At 42.9% G+C, this 23,036-nt stretch overlaps 2 protein-coding genes across 2 annotated transcripts in view; one reads left to right on the top strand and one right to left on the bottom strand.

Annotated features, from left to right (window-relative positions):
- LOC311129017 (F-box-like/WD repeat-containing protein TBL1X) overlaps positions 1-8,825 on the top strand; it is a 28,308-nt gene extending 19,483 nt beyond the window's left edge. Inside the window, exons 6-15 of the mRNA XM_084161265.1 lie at positions 78-219; positions 352-415; positions 524-621; positions 2,123-2,183; positions 2,294-2,415; positions 2,612-2,686; positions 2,827-2,948; positions 4,053-4,218; positions 4,390-4,491; positions 6,694-8,825. Of these exons, the coding sequence (XP_084017391.1) occupies positions 78-219; positions 352-415; positions 524-621; positions 2,123-2,183; positions 2,294-2,415; positions 2,612-2,686; positions 2,827-2,948; positions 4,053-4,218; positions 4,390-4,491; positions 6,694-6,720 (979 nt within the window). The 3' untranslated portion in view covers positions 6,721-8,825. The remainder of the gene's footprint in view (positions 1-77; positions 220-351; positions 416-523; positions 622-2,122; positions 2,184-2,293; positions 2,416-2,611; positions 2,687-2,826; positions 2,949-4,052; positions 4,219-4,389; positions 4,492-6,693) is intronic.
- Positions 8,826-9,059: 234 nt separating this feature from the next.
- On the bottom strand, positions 9,060-22,156 carry LOC311128865 (G-protein coupled receptor 143-like; the record flags this gene model as incomplete). Its single annotated transcript, XM_084161085.1, has 9 exons — positions 9,060-10,088; positions 15,810-16,077; positions 16,233-16,350; positions 16,922-17,030; positions 17,350-17,459; positions 17,975-18,067; positions 18,600-18,694; positions 21,014-21,123; positions 21,898-22,156. The coding sequence occupies 9 exons, from the start codon at positions 22,154-22,156 to the stop codon at positions 10,036-10,038; spliced, it is 1,215 nt and encodes a 404-aa protein (XP_084017211.1). The 3' UTR covers positions 9,060-10,035.
- Positions 22,157-23,036: the final 880 nt, after the last annotated feature.

The following is a 23,036-nucleotide window of genomic DNA, read 5'->3' as shown; positions in this document are numbered from 1 at the left end:
GCGACACACACACACACCGCCTCACACACTATGTATTTACTTTTTCTTCTATATTCTACGTGTGTGTGTGTGTCCAGGTCGGGAGACTCGACAGCCCGGATCTGGAACCTTATTGAGAACAGTAACAGCAGCTCCACCCAGCTGGTGCTCAGACACTGCATCAGGGAGGGAGGCCAGGACGTCCCCAGCAACAAAGACGTCACCTCACTAGACTGGAATGTGAGTTCTCAGTGGTCCATTCCATCCACGTCTACTGTATCTATTCTCACTTGACTGAAATGGTCTGGAACAGAACATTAGAAGCTGTCTACACTGAGGACAGTTAACTAACAGTTCTGTTTTACCCCACAGAGCGATGGGACACTCTTAGCAACAGGATCCTATGATGGATTTGCAAGGATATGGACAAAAGATGGTACGCCGAGTTTTGTTGCATTTTAATTCAATTATATTACAGTGCCCAATGCCCATTCTGATTCATATTGTTATCTATGCAGATACATTAAACTCTTGTCTTTCACAGGTAATCTGGCGAGCACCTTGGGCCAACATAAAGGGCCCATATTTGCGCTGAAGTGGAACAAGAAAGGAAACTGTATCCTCAGTGCTGGTGTAGATAAGGTATTTTTGATTGAATGCATCATGTCACTCATGTAGCAATCAATTAATATTCATTCAAGAATGCTGACAGAATGTTTTTGTATACCGCCCAACAATGTTCCCTCTAATTTTTTTTGGGCTCTGAGCAAATTTCAGGTCTGATGAGCGCAAACTTGAACGTTGTGAAAATTCTGTGCAACTTCCGGCGTGCGTTTACTGTGAACACTGAGGCTGTATCCTCTTTCATTTACTGTTTTAACAGTGGCCAAGTAGGCTACTGTGGCTATTTGATCATAATGTGGTCCTCTGTAGCTCAGCTGGTAGAGCACGGCGCTTGTAATGCCAGGGTAGTGGGTTCGATCCCCGGGACCACCCATACACAAAAATGTATGCACGCATGACTGTAAGTCGCTTTGGATAAAAGCGTCTGCTAAATGGCATATTATTATTATTATTATTATTATTATTATTATTACCAGAGTGGCCTACCATAAAAAACAATGGAGAAAATGCATCACATAACATTCAGCCTACAGTAGCAGCCAATGTGTGGTGTTCAATGTAGGCCTACATTCATGAGACCTTTGAAAAAAACATGCAGGGCTTGACATTAACCTGTTTATCCCACTTGTCCTTCAGACAAGGAGTTGACAGAACATTTAGTTGTGTTGTTTGATGCATTATTATTCCCATACCAATATTACAGAGAATCAGACAAATGATGCTAACCTCTGGCTACTGGCTACTTAGCTTATTCAAGCCTGTCTCAAAATACAACACTGCCCCTTTAAGACAGAAAAAAAGCTCTTTGCCTGACTCGCTTTTCAAAGATGGCTAGAAATGGTCACACTTTGTGCTCTTGTAGGAAGCAATCACTCCCACATTTCTGACTACAAATGAGCTATAACTGGGCTAATAACTCACCAACCAGCAAAGAATATGAACAAATGTGCACACGTTGTTACATGCAGCTCTCGCTTTGATCTCAAAACAAGCGCATAATAATCGCGACCGCTTATGCTGTAAAACAGCCCAGTTCAAAGCGAATGGTACAAATCCATATATGGCAATGGTCTATTTGCATATAGGCCTACTGCAGCTCTGATTGGTTATGGCGCACCGGTCTGTGTAGAGTATGGGCCTGAGTCATGCCTATCAATGCAATAGAATCCTACTCAGATGCGCTCTGCCTACAACAAAAGCACTTGCATAGTTCGTTTTTCATACTAAGTCTTGCGTGGTTCGTTTTTATTTTCGGTATGTTGCATTGAAAGTGGCTAATATCGAGTTGATTCGATCACAATTCCCACAGTAAAGGGAAACGTTGATAGTGTTAACTAACAGGGAAAACTCTAGAAAGTGTAGTGAAGTTCAATCTCGTGCTTCTCTGCGTGGGCTGATATTTCTTCTGCGCAGCAGTCAGTCCCGGCGGAGCTACGTGCTCAGCTTAGAGGGAACATTGCTCCCTAATTGTCAAGAGTTTGTACTGTGTATTTGCTATGTATCTATTGTCATTTTCCAGACGACAATCATTTGGGATGCACACACAGGAGAGGCTAAGCAGCAGTTCCCCTTCCACTCAGGTAAGCCCCCTGTGTCCCGAACAGAAAGATGTAGGACTTCAGCTTCCCGGCTGATGTGAGTTAACCCTTTGCTAACCCTCCTGTCCCTGTGTGTTGCCTCCTACCCCCAGCTCCAGCCCTGGACGTGGACTGGCAGAACAACACAACGTTTGCCTCCTGCAGCACAGACATGTGCATCCACGTGTGTCGACTGGGCAGCGACCGGCCGCTCAAGACCTTCCAGGGCCACACGGTAAACAGACAGCGTCTACATCTTACACTACTGAGGACATAGTCACACTTAGGAATTCTCTACTGAATGTATTTGCCCCAACTTCTGAAGTTCTGTAAAGTAAACAGGATTATGGTGTGACTAGTGGAAGGAAGAGCAGAATGTCTTCTGTTGGTTCTCTACAAGTCTACGTGATATCTGCCAATGTGTGTTTCAGAATGAAGTCAACGCTATTAAGTGGGACCCGTCAGGGATGCTACTAGCCTCCTGCTCTGATGACATGACTTTAAAGGTAAGGCCAGTGCTTCTACTTCAGGCAAGATTCTGGACACACAATGAATTCCACCTCTTTCCTATGACCATGATCTATATGTCAATATAAGAATGTAATGATTACACGGTGTGTTTAAAGTGTGCTGTGCTCTTCCCCAGATCTGGAGTATGAAGCAGGATTCATGTGTCCATGACCTCCAAGCCCACAGTAAAGAGATCTACACAATCAAGTGGAGCCCCACCGGCACCAGCAACTCCAACTCCAACATCATGCTGGCTAGGTGGGACACACACACACACACACAGCCCATAAGCTTGTTCTGGGACAACGTTGTGATTTATTAGTTGAAAATGGGCAGTGTGTGTGCCAGTGAAGGGGTCTCTTGTCAAAAAGTGTCCCAGACATCCTCCCGGGTCTAGTAACTGTCAGTGGCCCAGGGACATAAAGCCTATGACCCAAACATGCATGCATGTTACAGTTCAAATACCACCGGTATTTACAACCTCTACTGGCATCCCCTGGGATGGGCCTATATTTCACTCTGGATGTAAAACTGCCATTAGTGCTATGACTTGTGAGGAACTTGATAGTTATGAGGTAAATGTGGCTTTTGTACACCGAGATGTCCCCTGTAGCTCAGTTGGTAGAGCATGGCGCTTGCAACGCCAGGGTTGTGGGTTCGTTTCCCACGGGGGGCCAGTATGAAAATGTATGCACTCACTAACTGTAAGTCACTCTGGATAAGAGCGTCTGCTAAATGACTAAAATGTAAAAATGAGATACAGCACCTGTCTGATCCTGTGATTTATTCAGTTCTTTCCCAACTTCTTTTTAAATTTAGTTTTAATCTCCATATTTTGCTGTGTCTTTGTAAAGTGAGATTTGCAACCTAGCCAGATTGACTTACACTACCTAATAATACCATTTTGATGAGAAAGTGTTAATGAACGTCTTCTTCTCTTTTCATTAACACTTGCTTTCAACCGTGTCTCTCCTTTTGTGGTGACAGATGTTCACACCATCACCATGTCACTGATCCTACAAAATCACACGTCTTGTTTTGGCTCTGTGGATCAGCATTTTGAATGAGAGTTTGTGTCGAGCACCAAAGCAAACTTATTGACATGTTTCTTACATTTCATATCCTTCTTTCCATGTAGTGTTGTTGTCAACCTAAGGCTGGAAAAACTACCTTGTTGCTACTTTGTCATAAAGGTGTTAAATCGCCTGTCAAACCCTGTAAATTACCATTAGTATGGAAAGATCAATGATAGCTTGTTGATATGAACATAAACTTAAACAAAGTTTTCATATATTTCAGTTACAGTACGTCTTTGCATGTAGTAGATGGAGAACTGACCATGTGCTATGCTGTACCCCTTAGTGCCTCGTTTGACTCGACGGTGCGTCTGTGGGACGTGGAGCGAGGTGTGTGTATCCACACCCTGACTAAACACCAGGAGCCCGTCTACAGTGTGGCCTTCAGCCCCGACGGGAAGCACCTGGCCAGCGGCTCCTTCGACAAGTGTGTCCACATCTGGAACACCATGGTGAGTCACCCAGGCGGTCATAACAGTTTACAACAGTTAGTTAGTTGGTCATGGAAAACCCCTGGCCCCAATGCATGACCCAGACAATGAGATCAGTGATGTTGTAAGATCGAGCAAGCAACTATGGCCATCTAGCAGTCCTCACCAGAGTTGGTTGTGTTGTGGTTGCAGACTGGAGCCTTGGTGCATAGCTACAGGGGGACCGGAGGGATTTTCGAGGTGTGCTGGAACAGCACAGGAGACAAAGTTGGTGCTAGTGCTTCAGATGGATCGGTAAGTTGTCATATTTTAGTTGAATAGGATTATCATTTGTGTTTCAAGCTGTATATCATTTGTAATGATCTGTTTTCTTTCATTTATGCAAGTATTGTCTATCACACATTTTTGCATGTTAAAGGGATACTTTGAGATTTTGGCAATGAGTCCCTTTATCTACTTCTCCAGTCAGATGAACTTGCGGATACCATTTATATGTCTCTGTGTCCAGTATGAAGGAAGGTAGAGGTAGTTTCGTGAGCCAATGCTAACTAGCGTTAGTGCAATTACTGGAAGTCTATGAGCATCTACTAGTATGCTAGCAGATACCCATAGACTTCCAGTCATTGCGCTAACGGTAGTTAGCAATTGCGCTAGTGCTAGTTAGCAATTCCTTCAAACTGCACGCAGAGACATAAAAATGGTATCCACAAGTTAATCTGACTGGGGAAGTAGATAAAGGGCCTCATTGGCAAAATCCCAAAGTATCCCTTTAAACCAAAGTCATAAAAAGCAAAGCCCCTAATGCTTTAGTTTTCGGGACCAATGCTTTCAGAAGTGCATGGAGAGGAACCAAAATATTCAGAAGCATAATATGTACAGTGAGGGGAAAAAAGTATTTGATCCCCTGCTGATTTTGTACGTTTGCCCACTGACAAAGAAATGATCAGTCTATCATTTTAATGGTAGGTTTATTTGAACAGTGAGAGACAGAATAACAAAAAAATTATCCAGAAAAACGCATGTCAGAAATGTTATAAATTGATTTGCATTTTAATGAGGGAAATAAGTATTTGACCCCCTCTCAATCAGAAATATTTCTGGCTCCCAGGTGTCTTTTATACAGGTAACGAGCTGAGATTAGGAGCACACTCTTAAAGGGAGTGCTCCTAATCTCAGCTTGTTACCTGTATAAAAGACACCTGTCCACAGAAGCAATCAATCAATCAGATTCCAAACTCTCCACCATGGCCAAGACCAAAGAGCTCTCCAAGGATGTCAGGGACAAGATTGTAGACCTACACAAGGCTGGAATGGGCTACAAGACCATCGCCAAGCAGCTTGGTGAGAAGGTGACAACAGTTGGTGCGATTATTCGCAAATGGAAGAAACGCAAAATAACTGTAAATCTCCCTCGGCCTGGGGCTCCATGCAAGATCTCACCTCGTGGAGTTGTAATGATCATGAGAACGGTGAGGAATCCGCCCAGAACTACACGGGAGGATCTTGTCAATGATCTCAAGGCAGCTGGGACCATAGTCACCAAGAAAACAATTGGTAACACACTACGCCGTGAAGGACCGAAATCCTGCAGCGCCCGCAGGGTCCCCCTGCTCAAGAAAGCACATATACAGGGCCGTCTGAAGTTTGCCAATGAACATCTGAATGATTCAGAGGAGAACTGGGTGAAAGTGTTGTGGTCAGATGAGACCAAAATCGAGCTCTTTGGCATCAACTCAACTCGCCTTGTTTGGAGGAGGAGGAATGCTGCCTATGACCCCAAGAACACCATCCCCACCGTCAAACATGGAGGTGGAAACATTATGCTTTGGGGGTGTTTTTCTGCTAAGGGGACAGGAAGACTTCACCGCATCAAAGGGACGATGGACAGGGCCATGTACCGTCAAATCTTGGGTGAGAACCTCCTATCCCTCAGCCAGGGCATTGAAAATGGGTCGTAGATGGGTATTCCAGCATGACAATGACCCAAAACACACGGCCAAGGCAACAAAGGAGTGGCTCAAGAAGAAGCACATTAAGGTCCTGGAGTGGCCTAGCCAGTCTCCAGATCTTAATCCCATAGAAAATCTGTGGAGGGAGCTGAAGGTTCGAGTTGCCAAACGTCAGCCTCGAAACCTGCAAAGAGGAGTGGAACAAAATCCCTCCTGAGATGTGTGCAAACCTGGTGGCCAACTACAAGAAACGTCGGACCTCTGTGATTGCCAACAAGGGTTTTGCCACCAAGTACTAAGTCATGTTTTGCAGAGGGGTCAAATACTTATTTCCCTCATTAAAATGCAGATCAATTTATAAAATGTTTGACATGCGTTTTTCTGGATTTTGTTGTTGTTATTCTGTCTCTCACTGTTCAAATAAACCTACCATTAAAATTATAGACTGATCATGTCTTTGTCAGTGGGCAAACGTACAAAATCAGCAGGGGATCAAATACTTTTTTTCCCTCACTGTATTATTAATCATGTTATCTTTGCCCTCCAGGTATGTGTTCTTGATCTCAGAAAATAGCATCCTGGCAGTGACTTTGAAGATGGACCCTGGAATGTGCGGCAAAAATGCCTTCAGCCATCAGCAAACACACTCTCATAGCTCAAAGCAGGCCTGACAACGTGGAGGAAATCCCCATAGGGCGGACACAGGAGACCTTTTAACTACCACAACCTACTTAATGGCAGAGGCAATCCTCAGTTTGTGGATTTGTCTCCTGTTTGAGACCACAAAGAACATTTGCTGGGTGAATCAATTTACAGGACTGGACTTAATCCAGTTTATTTTGTTCAGCCATGTTTTAAGAGGTGCCTAAAGAGGAAGTGAAATCATGACCTCCTTCGTGGCCAGCGGCCCTGCTGTTATCTGAATAGGGTCTGAATCATGAGGAAGAGGGTTTGTACAGGGAGAGGTGTGAGGAGATACAGACCAGTGTTTTGGGTGTGTTTGACATCAAATTGTGAGAGAAAGGTTGTGTTTTAGAATTTATCTAAGCACATGTTAGTCCTATGGTGTCCTGAGTTGAGAAACTATATGGGAGACATGAGGAGAGTGACATTGTTAGTGCTGCACTGGCATTCTCAAATGATGTGATGTTTAAATTGTCCTCTGTGGAGAATGGTTCCTGTTTAAAGAGCAGATTTTTCACAAATTGACTTCTGAAAGTCAGAGTAAAAAAAAAGGTGCCGCTATGAGGTAGTTCTGTGCTCGCATTTTAATAACATCAAGGTTAAAAAAAATCAATAAACTGCCAAGTTGAACTTCTCTAAGTTTGAATGACATTTAATTCACTTTTTTTTAAAGATGCAAAAAGCGTGGTTTATAAGCATATATTCTCCCTTCTGGATGTACATTTAATGAATGTAAAGATATGTAAATTAGAAAAATACACAGACTTATATACTGTGTATATATGTTTATATACAGTACACTTTAACGTCATCTTCTAGACGCTCAATACTGGCTAAAGCGATCACATTTTCTTTGCTGATACTCAGTTCCAAGACCCTGACTCAATTTAATGCATGTCAGATAGATTTTTCTTTTGGCGCCATATGTTATTTTATAATGGCAATTATTTGTGTATCAGGTTGGTGTGTCAAGTCAGGTGGCGCTGAGGTGGACTGTAGTCATTTCACTGATGGCTCTTTACACTTTAAGCCATGGAGATCAGTGCCTCAACGTAACTGTGTGGACCATGGGTAATGATTAACGGGATAAAGATGGGATGTTACATTCTGTATGCTCTACCTGATTTGTCGTGGTTACCCCTGGCTCAGGTCTGGGATGTGAAACAGGACCTGTCTGTATTCAGCCCTAATGACAACCATTGAAATGGAAATCAGAACAGACAGAGAGCATGCTGACTGACCAGGAGAAGGATGCTGTGAACATTTGTATTATGTTGTCTTAATGTTGCTTTAGTAGCAAAGTGTCATCACTAGTCATCTACTGAGCTTTTCTAACAGTACTCCTCTGTTTGGCAGCGTGATCCTTCTGGTGGAAACCCAGGTTACATGCTGACTGATCAACCAGGCTCTGATTGGTCAAGTGGAAGTCCTGCTGTAGCTTCTAAGCTGTGATTGGTTGAGTTGGGTTGAGGTCCCGATGTTGCCACCGCCTGATCTAATTGGTCAGATTGGACTTATTATTTGACTTGCCTGTATGATGGATTTAGCTTTAATTGTGTGCAGTATGTCTACTTGTACTTATCGTGGTCAAACGTGACAGTCTTTTCAAACTAACAAGCCACCACTTTGAGAATGCCTTTTTTTCTGGTCCCTTCTCTTTCTTTCAGTCAAGCTCATTTTTAGAGCACTTTTTCAGAACGTAGGCTCAGCTTTTGTTTGGATTTGTGCTGAAAGAGGAAGGCCAGCATTTTTTCATTTTAATTTTTTAATAATCGGGCGTTTATGTTTTTTGCTGAGAGCCAATATTGTCTGTGTCAGACTGAGAATCGGGCTGTGGTTGGTGGCCATCTTGACATGTTGAGAAGCCCAGTGTGGAATAAAGTGCTGTGACTGACAGCGATCTCTCTCCCACCCCAGTCTAGGGTATGGTCATCTGTTTCCAAGACTAAACAATGAAGTCACACTCAATGTCTCTAATAAATCACCATATTTTGATATGAGAAAACACAGTGTCCGTTTCTTGTATCGTTGGGTTCTTGTCACTTGTGCAGCAGAATGTATAGCATTATTATGATCATGTACATAATGGTGAAGTAGACAGTGTGTTAGTGTAGCACTGTAGGAGATATTTCATGTTATCATTTAGCTCATGATACATTAGCAAACTTGAAATGACAATGTACTGAAGCCCTGCTTCAATTTGGGTTAAAGATAACGCCACAAAACCTCAACAATTGCTCAATGTTTAATACTGTATAAAATAGTACAATGTAAAAAATGTAACGTTCAAAACCCTAACTACAAATTGTTTGCCTCTAAACAGCATCTCGGGTAAGATATTCCCATTATTTTATGCTTTTTGGCGCTAGTTATGTGAACAAGGCATATGGGCATCTATACATGCTTCTGCAGTAATTAAAGCACAGTTAAAGGGCAGTAAATACAGATGTAAGATTAATTTGAGCCAGTTTGCTACAGCAGGAATATAATCCTGCAGCAACAGGAAATGTGAAATCTGTGGATTATAATTAATGGACATTTTTGTAGGGCTCTGTAGATTTTTCGTAAGGGAAAATCAAGTCTGAAGTGCAAATTACAAACTTCAGAAGTCTTTTTAAACCTCAAATACACTACGTTTAAACTTTCCCCCTCCAACAGGGTTATAAAATTAAGTAGGTTATATTGACTATCTGAACTGAACATGAGACACAGTGAGGTAGCCTTGGGGACTATTCCATTACTGTACAGGTGATAGTTCAATAATGTAACACCACACTGTCTTTTAGCAAATTGTGATTAAGAGGGCTGTGTGTGTTCAGTGCTGAGGCAAATTAACTGGCAAACCCTTTGGGTCCAGTCACGTATGGACACGGGGGAAATGAGGAGCAGACTGGCGACCAAATGTGTCATGTTCTGTGATAACATCCAACATTTGTGCTACAGTAATTAAATGGCAATTCTTAAGAGCGAAAGAACTGAAATGGTACAGGTAGACAGATCATTTTTAACACTGCTGGTGGATCTAAAGAGTTGTCTATGAGTTGAATGTTTTCAAACAGAGGACAGGGACAGGGTCTAAAACTCAGTGAGGGAGAAACAAAAACAAGGTGCAGGAGAGTGGAGGCTGGCAGCAGGTGATGCAGCAGCTTGTAACTCCTAGTGCCTTGCAGAACTTCCCAACGATTATCCATCTGCGTCTATATCCTCAGTCTTGGTGCTCAGTGGAAATGTGGATTTCAATTGTACTAGACTCTGAACCTAGCAAGACAAAATAGGGGATAAGGGAGATGACTGTGTTAAGGGGGTACATACAGTATATCCCTTCTCTTACACTTCAAATCAAAGTGCCTAAAATAAACACAAGTCCTCTGCTGCTGCTCTCTCTTCATTCAAGGCATGCACAACACCTTCATACAAATAGCATATCTGGCATATGTTTAAAATGATTGACAAATGTATTTTGGGAATTTTTGAATAGTTTAGACAAGACTGAAATTCAAATATATGTTTGAATCCTCTTGTTAAAGAAAACAAGGCCAACAATTTTCACCTCTATATTGAAACTTAATTCCCATGAGATAGAAGATCCTTGAAAGTCATAATGATTAACTTTTTTTTGTTGATTTTATAAATATGCAGGGCCATATTCATGAACAAGAAACACTAAAGCCTTGATAATTTATTTTTCTTAAGGGGTTTTTATTAAAAAGTAAGGATGACTGTCAGGGATCCTGAACATCAATCAAAAACATTCAATATCGGTGTACATCTTGAAATTGTGCACACAAACAACTCACTAAATCTGTTTAAATATTAGAAGATTTTAAATATTTGACATTATGGACTTAAAATATACAGCAGCACATCCCTGTTCAATACATGTTCTACTATACCACAAAAACAGAACAGTGCCTTCAGAAAGTATTCATACCCCTTGACTTATTCCACATTTTGAAATGTTACAGCCTGAATTCAAAATGGATTAAATATGTTTTTTCTCGCCCATCTACACACAATAGCCCATAATGACAAAGTGAAAACATGTTTTTACACTAGAAACACTATACAGTGCATTTGGAAAGTATTCAGACCCCTTGACTTTCTCCACATTTTGTTACGTTACAGCCTTATTCTAAAATGGTTTAAATAAAAATATATCCTCAATCTACACACAATACCCCTTAATGACAAAGCGAAAACAGGTTTTTTTTTTTTTTTGCAAATGTATTAAACACAAAAAACAGATACCTTACTTGTATTCAGACCCTTTGCTATGAGACTCGAAACTGAGCTCAGGAGCATCCTGTTTCCATGTATCATCCTTCAGATGTTTCTACAACTTGATTGGAGTCAACCTGTGGTAAATTCAATTTATTGGACATGATTTGGAAAGGTCGAAGGAATTGTCCATAGAGCTCCGAGACAGGATTGTGTCGGGGCACAGGAAGGGTACCAAAAAATGTCTGCAGCATTGAAGGTCCTCAAGAACACAGTGGCCTCCATCATTCTTAAATGGAATAAGTTTGGAACCACCAAGACTCTTCCTAGAGCTGGCCGCTCGGCCAAACTGAGCAATCGGGGGAGAAGGGCCTTGGTCAGGGAAGTGACCAAGAACCCGATGGTCACTCTGACAGCGCTCCAGAGTTTCTCTGTGGAGATGGGAGAACCTTCCAGAAGGACAACCATCTCTGCAGCTCTCCATCAATCAGGCCTTTATGGTAGAGTGGCCAGACGGAAGCTACTCCTTAGCAAATGGCACGACAGCCCTCTTGGAGTTTGCCAAAAGGCACCTTAAGGACTCTCAGACCATGCGAAAGAAGATTCTCTGGTCTGATGAAACCAAGATTGAACTCTTTGGCCTGAATGTCAAGTGTCACGTCTGGAGGAAACCTGGCACCATCCCTACGGTGAAGCATGGTGTTGGCAGCATCATGCTGTGGATATGTTTTTCAGCGGCAGGAACTGGGAGTCGAGTCAGGATCGAGGGAAAGATGAACGGAACAAAGTACAGAGAGATCTTTGATGAAAACCTGCTCCAGAGTGCTCAGGCCTCAGACTGGGGTGAAGATTCACCTTCCAACAGGACAATGACGCTAAGCACACAGCAAAGACAATGCAGGAGTTGCTTTGGGACAAGTCTCTGAACGTCCTTGAGTGGCCCAGCCAGAGCCCGGACTTGAAGCCGATCAAACATCTCAGGAGAGACCTAAAAATAGCTGTGCAGCGACTCTCCCCATCCATCCTGACAGAGCTTGAGAGGATCTGCAAAGAAGAATGGGAGAAACTCCCCAAATACAGGTGTGCCAAGAGATGGTTATAGCGCAGCTGGTGCTGACGAAGAAGACTAGCTCTTAGGAAACTTTGCAGTATTTTGTTTTTTTAATGTATTATTTTTTTACATTATTAGCTCAGAAAGTGTTTTGCATCATTACATACAGCCGGGAAAAACTATTGGATATCAGAGCGGCGGTAACTCACCAGCATTAAGACCAGGAATACAACTTTCCCGAAGCAGATCCTTTGTTTGCTCTCCCCAGGCAACTGAACTGATTCCAGCGGCTGACCCAAAACGTCGCCGGCGGAGGAGAGGCACTCGGAGCGGCCTGCTGGTTCGACTTAGGAGGCGCAAACACCACCCACCGCTTCCAAGTATTCTACTCGCTAATGTTCAGTCTTTGGTTAACAAGCTCAACGAACTACGGGAAAGGATTTCTTTCCAGAGCGACATCAAGGCCTGTAACATACTCTGTTTCACGGAAACATGGCTCTCTGGATATTCTGTTGAAATTGGTCCAGTCAGATGGGTTCTCAGTTCATCGCGCAGACAGGAATAAATATCTCTCCGGGAAGCAGAAGGGCGGAGGTGTTTTTCATGATTAACGACTCATGGTGTAATTGTAGTAACATACAGGAACTAGAGTCCTTCTGTTCACCCGACCTAGAATATCTCACAATCAAATACCGACCGTATTCTCTCCCAAGATAATTTTATTTGGTTATAGTCACGGCCGTGTATATCCCCCCCTCAAGCCGATACCGCGACGGCCCTCAAAGAACTTCACTGGACCTTATGCAAACTGGAAACCACATATCCTGAGGCTGCATTTATTGTAGTCGGGGATTTTAACAAAGCAAATTTGAGGACTAGGCTGCCGAAGTTCTATCAACATATCGACTGTTGTACTCGCGCTGCTAAAGTCCTCGACCATTGCTATTCGAACTTCCGGGATGGTTATAAGGCCCTCCCCCGCCCTCCTTTCAGCAAATCTGACCACGACTCCATTTAGCTTCTCCCTTCCTATAGGCAGAAACTCAAAACAGGAAGTACCCGTGCTAAGGACTATTCAACGCTGGTCTGACCAATCGGAATCCACGCTTCAAGATTGTTTTGATCACGCGGACTGGGATATGTTCCGGGTAGCTTCCGAAAATAATTTTGACGTATACACTGTAACGGTGACTGAGTTTATCAGGAAGTGTATAGGTGATGTTGTGCCCACTGTGACTATTAAAACCTACCCTAACCAGAAACCGTGGATAGACGGAAGCATTCGCGCAAATCTGAAAGCGCGAACCACCGCATTCAACCATGGCAAGGTGACTGGGAATATGGCAGAATACAAACAGTGTAGCTACTCACTCCGCAAGGCAATTCAACTGGCAAAACATCAGTATAGAGACAAAGTGGAGTCGCAATTCAACGGCTCAGACACGAGACGTATGTGGCAGGTTCTACAGACAATCACGGACTACAAAAAGAAAACCAGCCACGTCGCCGACACCGACGTCTCGCTTCCAGACAAGCTAAACACCTTCTTTGCCCGCTTTGAGGATAACACAGTGCCAGTGATGAGGCCCACTACGAAGGACTGTGGCCTCTCCTTCTCTGTAGCCGACTTGATTAAGACATTTAAGCACATTAAACCCCGCAAGGCTGCCGGCCCAGACGGCATCCCTAGCCGCGTCCTCAGAGCATGCGCAGACCAGCTGGCTGGTGTGTTTATGGACATATTCAATCTCTCCCTTTCCCAGTCTGCTGTTCCCACATGCTTCAAGATGGCCACCATTGTTTCTGTACCCAAGAAAGCAAAGGTAACTGAACTAAATGACTATCGCCTTGTAGCACTCACCTCTGTCATCATGAAGTGCTTTGAGAGACTACTCAAGGATCATATCACCTCTACCTTACCTGTCACCCTAGACCCACTTCAATTTGCTTACCGCCCCAATAGATCCACAGACGATGCAATCGCCATCACACTGCCCTATCCCATCTGGACAAGAGGAATACCTATGTAAGAATGCTGTTCATTGACTATAGCTCAGCATTCAACACCATAGTACCCTCCAAGCTCATCAGTAAGCTCGAGGCCCTGGGTCTGAACCCCGCCCTGTGCAACTGGGTCCTGGACTTCCTGACGGGCCGCCCCCCAGGTGGTGAAGGTAGGAAACAACATCACTTCGCTGATCCTCAACACTTGGGCCCCACAAGGGTGCGTGCTCAGCCCCCTCCTGTACTCCCTGTTCACCCATGACTGCGTGGCCAAGCACACCTCCAACTCAATCATCAAGTTTGCAGACGACACAACAGTAGTAGGCTTGATTACCAACAATGACGAGACCGCCTACAGGGAGGAGGTGAGGGCTTTGGGAGTGTAGTGCCAGGAAAATAACCTCGCACTCAACATCAACAAAACAAAGGAGATGATTGTGGACTTCAGGAAACAGCAGAGGGTGCACCCCCCTATCCACATCGACGGGACCGCAGTGGAGAAGGTGGAAAGCTTGATCCCCTCCCTTCGGAGTCTGGGCCGCAGGGCAGTATTCCAACATGATAACGACCCCAAACACACCTCCAAGACGACCACTGCCTTGCTAAAGAAGCTGAGGGTAAAGGTGATCGACTGGCCAAGCATGTCTCCAGACCTAAACCCTATTGAGCATCTGTGGGGCATCCTCAAACAGAAGGTGGAGGAGTGCAAGGTCTCTAACATCCACCAGCTCCGTGATGTCGTCATGGAGGAGTGGAAGAGGACTCCAGTGGCAACCTGTGAAGCTCTGGTGAACTCTATGCCCAAGAGGGTTGAGGCAGTGCTGAAAAATGATGGCGGCCACACAAAATATTGACACTTTGGGCCCAATTTGGACATTTTCACTTAGGAGTGTACTCACTTTTGTTGCCAGCGATTTAGACATTAATGGCTGTGTGTTGTGTTATTTTGAGGGGACAGCAAATGTACACTTATACTAGCTGTACACTCTACTTTACATTGTAGCAAAGTGTCATTTCTTCAGTGTTGTCAAATGAAAAGATATACTCAAATATTTATAAAAATGTGAGGGATGTACTCACATTTGTGAGATACTGTATGTATATATTCTTAAATCCCATTCCTCACTAGTTGTGTGTATTGGGTATATGTTGTGAAATTGTTAGATATTACTTGTTAGATATTACTGCACTGTCGGAGCTAGAAGCACAAACATTTTGCTACACCCGCTATAACATCTGCTAAACTCGTGTATGTGAGAAATACAATTTGATTTTGATTTAGCGTCATACCCAATAAGACTCGAGGCTGTAATCACTGCCAAAGGTGCTTCAACAAAGTACCTAGTAAAGGGTATTTCAGTTTTTTATTTGTAATACATTTGCAAAAACTTCTAAAAACCTGTTTTTGCTTTGTCATTAGGGGGTATTGTGTGTAGATCGAATAAGGAAGGGAACCTTTGCCTGGTGAGTGAGGCACATTCCCTATGAGTCTGAAGCCATCTATGACTTGATCTTGACATGATCTAAAACCAAACCTACGGTGGTATAATATGAAACGCACCAACAGCAGCTTTATTGGCAGCACCATGCACTGTAGAATCTAGATGATAATGATGACCAGTGTGGGTATTACAGGTTTCACCAGCCCTGATACGCTGGGGAGTTACTATTGGCATTTTCCCCGCTCGTCCACATATGCCCATTACCTTCTGATAGGACGCTGATGGTGTCTGAGGACGGCTGCCCATTGCCCTTGATGTTCTTGCCGGTCATGTTCTTGGCCTCCTGGATGTGGCTCTGGTAGAGCAGGGTGGAGCCCACGATGGGGTTGTAGCCCCCCACGTTAGCCGCCGAGGTGGAGGCTGAGTCCCAGGCCAGCTCCCTTCTCCTCTGCAGGCTGCAGTCCACGTCGAAGCCCGTCCAGCCATGGAAGGCCAACGTGTTGAGGAAGCCTGACATGGGGTTCAGGATTCCCTGGAAACAGTAGAACACAGAGACCCTCAGATATGAACAAACCTGAGCCTTCAGTGTAACACACTAACATTGGTGCTGGACAAGTTTGCTACACAAACAAAAGCTTTTGGCCAAGATTGAATCCATTTTCATTATAGTAAACAAAGTGAACCCACCATGATAAACCATGTGATGAGGGCTGTGTTTCGTATATTCTTCAGGTCACCGTCTTTTATGTCCATCTGCATCTCCAGGTAAAACAGCAGGCTCTCATTGATGATGTTGGGAAGCCAGCTGAAAAGTGGGAATCATGATACAGGTATTGTACATTAATGTCAGGAAAGCATACTGAACGTCAATACTTTTTAAAGGGATTTGTCAACAGATCTATTGTCGATTAGAGAATGAGTAGTGGTCTGATACTCGTTAAATGTTGAACATGGAGGAAACCTCTTCTACTGAGGCTTATTTTGTATTATGCAAATGAGTTTTGCCAGTTATTCCATTTGGAAACTTGGGTCTTCATAATGTTCTGAAAGTGTTTTTTAGAAATACATGGATTTACACTACAGCATTATAAGTATGACCTCTCTGAGGAAGGTCATGGGCTTTATGAAAGACGGTCAGGAAGGACAGTTGCCTTAATCAAATTTAAGGTGACTTTGTTGCCAAGAGCTGTAATATAGATTCCTCCATAACCATTTAACTTGCCATTAAGCTATTTGCATGCTGTTTGGCTAACAATACAACAGAACACAACACAACAGAACACAATACGACAGAACACAATACGACAGAACCAAGGAGAAACTGTATAGACTGCATACTGTGTATACCACAATGAAATGCAATATTCTGGTCTTACCAAATAAAGAAGACCAGCATGATTTTGAAGAAGCGTATTTTTATCTCTGTTCCCAGGCGTCTCTCGTTTTCTGTGTAGATCCCTTGTCGTCCCTTCAATAATGCTGTCACTGAATGGAAAATACAAATGTTCACTTTTTACTTTCTTTCTATTTTTATGATCATCACAAAACATTTATTTTGAAAAATAATAGCTATGAAAGATTAAACCGTTTAGAGATAAAATCACATTTCTGTAGGCCTTTACAGTTCAACAATAGAGCTGTTAGTATTTATCTCTGTATGGAATATCTGATATGAGTGTGCTGGGCCCTGGTCAAAAGTAGTGCACTAAATAAGAAATAGGGTGCCATTTGGGAAGCATCTTGCTTGTCCAGGGCTCTGTATCATAAAGAGCTAGCTGGGGCTGGAGGGGCAGGGTGAACTGACCTGCAGACACAGTCCTGGCGAACAGTGTAGGGTTGACTATAAGCACCAGCAGTAGAGGAGCGTAGGTAGTGATGTAGTGAGGAATGGCATGCTGCAGGCCATTCTCACAGCTGCAACACGAGAGAGCACACTGAGAGAAACGCACTACACATCACACGACCATGCACGTATCCTCCATGCAGGGAGGAAGGATCACAGGAGAAGCAGTACAGAGAGATGTTGGGTTTGCACACCACAATCCTCAGTTATTTAACTACAATATGGCAATTGACTGCCAGCACTGCACAGGTCTTGGAATGCACAGAAAACTGGTCTAACATCAAGGACAAAAGCGAAACATTGTGTTATTCACTGTATTCTCACTGCACAGAAAATAACAACCCACACCAGTTAGCACAATATCATACATTCCTTATCATCATGTATCCTGAGACAACGCTCACTCATCCCAGTATGTTGACAGTCAGCAGTAAAGTAAACAGTCACAAGTCTACATTTTCAGTGCATTTCACGACAACACAAACGTGATGTAACAGACACAGCCAACCCACTGGGCATGACATTGAACCAACGTGAAATAGACGTTGAATTGACGCCTGTGCCCAGTGGGAAGCTGTTGACATACCTGGAGATGGATGGGTAGTAAAGCATAGCCACACCCTCCACACACAGCAACACGGCCAGACCCCATGTGATCATGTGATAGAGGATGATGGTACTGATGGAACAACAAGACACACATCAAATGTCATCAGCCAGGCAGAGCTTTCAACAGACACACACATAGTATACTGCACACAATATTTCACTGATTACATATGAGATACACAGTAAAGCCCTGAGATAAGTGGTATCAGAATTGAAGAGCAGATGTACACATCCGCTGCCTAATGGAAGTGGCATATCATTAGGCCTGTATTAATAATTCAACACAATATTTGTTTTTGCACTACATCAGAGGCTGTGGTACTTTTCCCCAACTGGAAAGACAGGAGTTTTATATTGAGGAGTTGTAGCTATATTATATTGAAAGACTACAGATTGATGATAGCGCACATCAGAGGCTGTAGTACTTTCCCCCAACTGGAGATATAGTCAAGTGTTTTATGTCTACACTATATTGAGAGAAAACAGATTTGATATAGAAGTGATATAGCAATTTGTAAGTCGCTCTGGATAAGAGCGTCTGCTAAATGACGTAAATGTAAATAGCAGAATGTGATAGATAGCAGGAGGAGAGTATAGTCTACCTGATTCCTGCAGATCTTTTGACCACCAGGAAGACGTCCACAGCGTAACAGAAGGTCCACCAGAAGGATGCACTGAAGAACAGCTGGATCCACATCTGGGGAACACAAAACCAGACTCAACATCAGAACAACACACTATATATAAACAATACTTCAACAAGCATCATACATGATTATAAACAGAGTATAGAATCTCTCCTGAATAAGTAACTTGATGTAACTAATGTAGGTATAATCTATTTTATTTCAAATATGCCTATGTACAGTTGAAGTCGGAAGTTTACATAAACCTTAGCCAAATACATTTAAACTCAGTTTTTCACAATTCCTGACATTTAATCCTAGTAAAGATTCCCTGTCTTAGGTCAGTTAGGATAACCACTATATTTTAAGAATGTGAAATGTCAGAATAATAGTGGGTCAGAAGTTTACATACACTCAATTAGTATTTGGTAGCATTGCCTTTAAATTTTTTAACTTGGGTCAAACGTTTTGGGTAGCCTTCCACAAGCTTCCCACAATAAGTTGGGTGAATTTTGGCCCATTCCTCCTGACAGAGCTGGTGTAACTGAGTCAGGTTTGTAGGCCTCCTTGCTCACAGACGCTTTTTCAGTTCTGCCCACACATTTTCTATAGGATTGAGGTCAGGGCTTTGTGATGGCCAATCCAATACCTTGACTTTGTTGTCCTTAAGCCATTTTGCCAGAACTTTGGAAGTATGCTTGGGGTCATTGTCCATTTGGAAGACCATTTGCGACCAAGCTTTAACTTCCTGACTGATGTCTTGAGATGTTGCTTCAATATATCCATAATCTTCCTTCCTCATGATGCCATCTATTTTGTGAAGTGCACCAGTCCCTCCTGCAGCAAAGCACCCCCACAGCATGATGTTGCCACCCCCGTGCTTCACGGTTGGGATGGTGTTATTCGGCTTGCAAGCCACCCCCTTTTTTTCTACAAACATAACGATGGTCATTATGGCCAAACAGTTTTATTTTTGTTTCATCAGACCAGAGGACATTTCTCAAAAAAGTACGATCTTTGTCCCCATGTGCAGTTGCAAACCGTAGTCTGGCTTCTTTATGGCAGTTTTGGAGCAGTGGCTTCTTCCTTGCTGAGCGACCTTTCAGGTTATGTCGATATAGGACTAATTTTACTGTGGATATAGATACTTTTGTACCTGTTTCCTCCAGCATCTTCACAAGGTCCTTTGCTGTTGTTCTGGGATTGATTTGCACTTTTCACACCAAAGTACGTTCATCTCTAGGAGACAGAATGTGTCTCCTTCCTGAGCGGTATGACGGCTGCGTGGTCCCATGGTGTTTATACTTGCAACTATTGTTTGTACAGATGAACGTGGTACCTTCAGGCGTTTGGAAATTTCTCCCAAGGATGAACCAGACTTGTGGAGGTCTACAATTTTTTTTCTGAGGTCTTGGCTGATTTCTTTTGATTTTCTCATGATGTCAAGCAAAGAGGCACTGAGTTTGAAGGTAGGCCTTGAAATACATCCACAGGTACACCTCCAATTGACTCAAATTATGTCAATTAGCCTATCAGAAGCTTCTAAAGCCATGACATCATTTTTTGGAATTTTCCAAGCTGTTTAAAGGCACAGTCAACTTAGTGTATGTAAACTTCTGACCTACTGGAATTGTGATACAGTGAATTATAAGTGAAATAATCTGTCTGTAAACAATTGTTGGAAAGATCACTTGTGTCATTCACAAAGTAGATGTCCTAACCGACTTGCCAAAACTATAGTTTGTTAACAAGAAATGTGTGGAGTGGTTGAAAAACGAGTTTTAATGACTCCAACATAAGTGTATGTAAACTTCCGACTTCAACTGTATTCTTGACCATCTCTGCAAGTGTCTGTCAGTGTGTTCAAGCCCGAAAACTGGATCAAGGTTGTTAAATGCTCCCTGCAGAGTAATTTACTTATTCAGGGAATTTCACATGCTCTAAATAAAGGTGTTGGTTCAACACGCCTGACTCTCCTCAACACACTCTGCTGTGTGCAGTGAGATGGTTGTTATAACTCCTTTAAGCTTTAGGTATGAAGGAAGTTAGAGGTAGTTTCGCGAGCCAATGCTAACTAGCGTTAGCACAATGACTGGAAGTCTATGGGTATCTGCTAGCATGCTACCTCTAACTTCCTTCATACTGGACAGAGACATAAAAATGGTATCCACATTTTCATCTGACTCTGGGGAAGTAGATAAAGGGCCTCATTGCCAAAATCCCGAAGTATCCCTTTTACCACCATTTTGTCATGCGAGTGACTGTTTCAAATGTAAGATCATATCGCCTGCTAGCCTGTTACTCCCAGTACTGTATATTTGTTTCCTCTGCCAGGTCAGACGGTTTTCTTGGTCAGGTCACATGGTCAGGAAAACATCTATCATACATACTGCACTGCCGACACAGAACACCTCTGGCCACACGTCGCTGTTGTTGGCCACATTGATCCCTCTGACAAGGTTGGGCAGGCCCAGCCAGATGGATGACCTCACTATGATACCTGGAGGAGACAAACACAACAAGACCTCTCAAAACATCTGACCATCTTATAAAGATCTGTTTTACAGGGCTCCTGACTGTATGGATGTCAATGAGTATCCATTGATGATACACTGAATAGACCTAAAAGAAGTGAAGGGTCAAACAAATGCAACATGGCTCAGATCATAGAAATAAAATAGAAGGGCCATAATAAATAAAACATCTGTCTATTAAACAGTCATTTTTGTGAGGTGCAAAGTCAATGGAATTCATCATTGCATCAATCACACCTTACAGGGTGTTATAATGTTCAATCATTACTGGTTTCAATTAACACTGGAAACACATAATAAAGCTGTTGCTCATTTGGCTCAGGTGTTATTATACACTTTGTTAATGTGGTTCTGTCATGGAATCCTTTTTATTGCGGTTACATGTGTAATGCAAATACTAGAGGCCTCAGTTGATGGTTTATAAGGGCTTTTCTGCTTCCTGCATCTGTTAGGGCTGCCCTGCTGCACTGTGCTATGACGCTTGATTGATTGATGTCTCATTGTGTCGACTTTCATGTGAGACCTATTAGCCTACAAATTGAGCAATATGCCTATTGCATAACTTGTGTTTCACTAGCTACAATATCTGGTTCCATTGTCATAGGCAATCTAAAATTGTACAGTAAAGTAGGGTGACACAATTACAAACTTGGTGTATGCCTACAACTTTGATTAAATTCTCCATCGTTTAGACAGTGACGCGTAAGGTGTTGACGAAATGTAACGGGACGTAGCCTTACCTGCACATCCCAGTATATCACATATGCTGATGATAAACAATATTCTCGACGAAGACGCTGGCTTTGGAAGAGGGTACTGTCCAATGCGTCTGTAACCCCTACGTTTGGGCAACATTTGTAAAATGGAAAATATCAAACTTAAACTTGCGCTACCGATGCAAATGGCGCCAAAGAAGAGGGGCTGAAAAGTAATGACAAATTCGGTCGATGCGTCTCGGTTTGGGCAGCAGAACGTCTCCAGCCTTGGGGATGCCATCATGGACTCGATGGAAAGAAGCAGGCTACGGTGTCAGGGGAGAAAATTAAGGAAAATTCATTAATTTAGTCCGTGGCATGAGCTCTGTTTCAAGTGAAAATCACGGGTTGAATCATCATGTGCTTCTATTTAATCCTTCCAGTCAGGGCTTAACTGCCCCACATTGTTAAGAGCCGACATAAGAATGTTGTAAAAAGGCGTAGGTTACATTTAGTTCAGTTCAATTTTTCCACTAAATTGTCCATGCCTCTATAATATTAAGTATACATTGCATTATGAGTGTGAGAAAACGTGGAAATTAGATTGTATCAATGTGTGTTCTGGAAAATACTGACTCATAGATTTAATAAATAGCAGATGCTGTAGTCCTAGCAGAAAATATTAAATGCACAGTATGCAAACTTTTACCATTTCTACTACAACAATTGACCCAATAGTGATAATATGCAGTTGTTTGGAGTGGTTTGAATGTAGGTACGCTACATTAGGAAGTTGAAATACAGTAACAAAGGTACTAGGCCCTACCCTGTCCAGACAGATACATTATTAGTAGCCTACTGTACAGCACCTGACCTGAGTAGCTAGGGGAGCTGCTACATTCCAGCAGGTGAACCGTTGTAGAAATGATTTGTGGATCAATGAATTTGCATTGATTACAGACAGGGCATTCAGTGGGTTTATAAATTTACATTTTAGTCATTTAGCAGACGCTCTTATCCAGAGCGACTTACAGTTAGTGAGTGCATACATTTTTCATACTGGCCCCCGGTGGGAATCGAACCCACAACCCTGGCGTTGCAAGCGCCATGCTCTACCAACTGAGCTACAATGGTATTCTAATCCATGCACCTTCTCTGACAAGGCACAAAGTAATGTGTGTGTT

This window comes from Coregonus lavaretus (assembly GCF_964263955.1).
Source record: "Coregonus lavaretus genome assembly, chromosome: 5".
Classification (NCBI taxonomy): domain Eukaryota; kingdom Metazoa; phylum Chordata; class Actinopteri; order Salmoniformes; family Salmonidae; genus Coregonus; species Coregonus lavaretus.
Note: the sequence above shows the minus strand (reverse complement) of the source record. Positions and strands in the feature narration are given on the sequence as shown.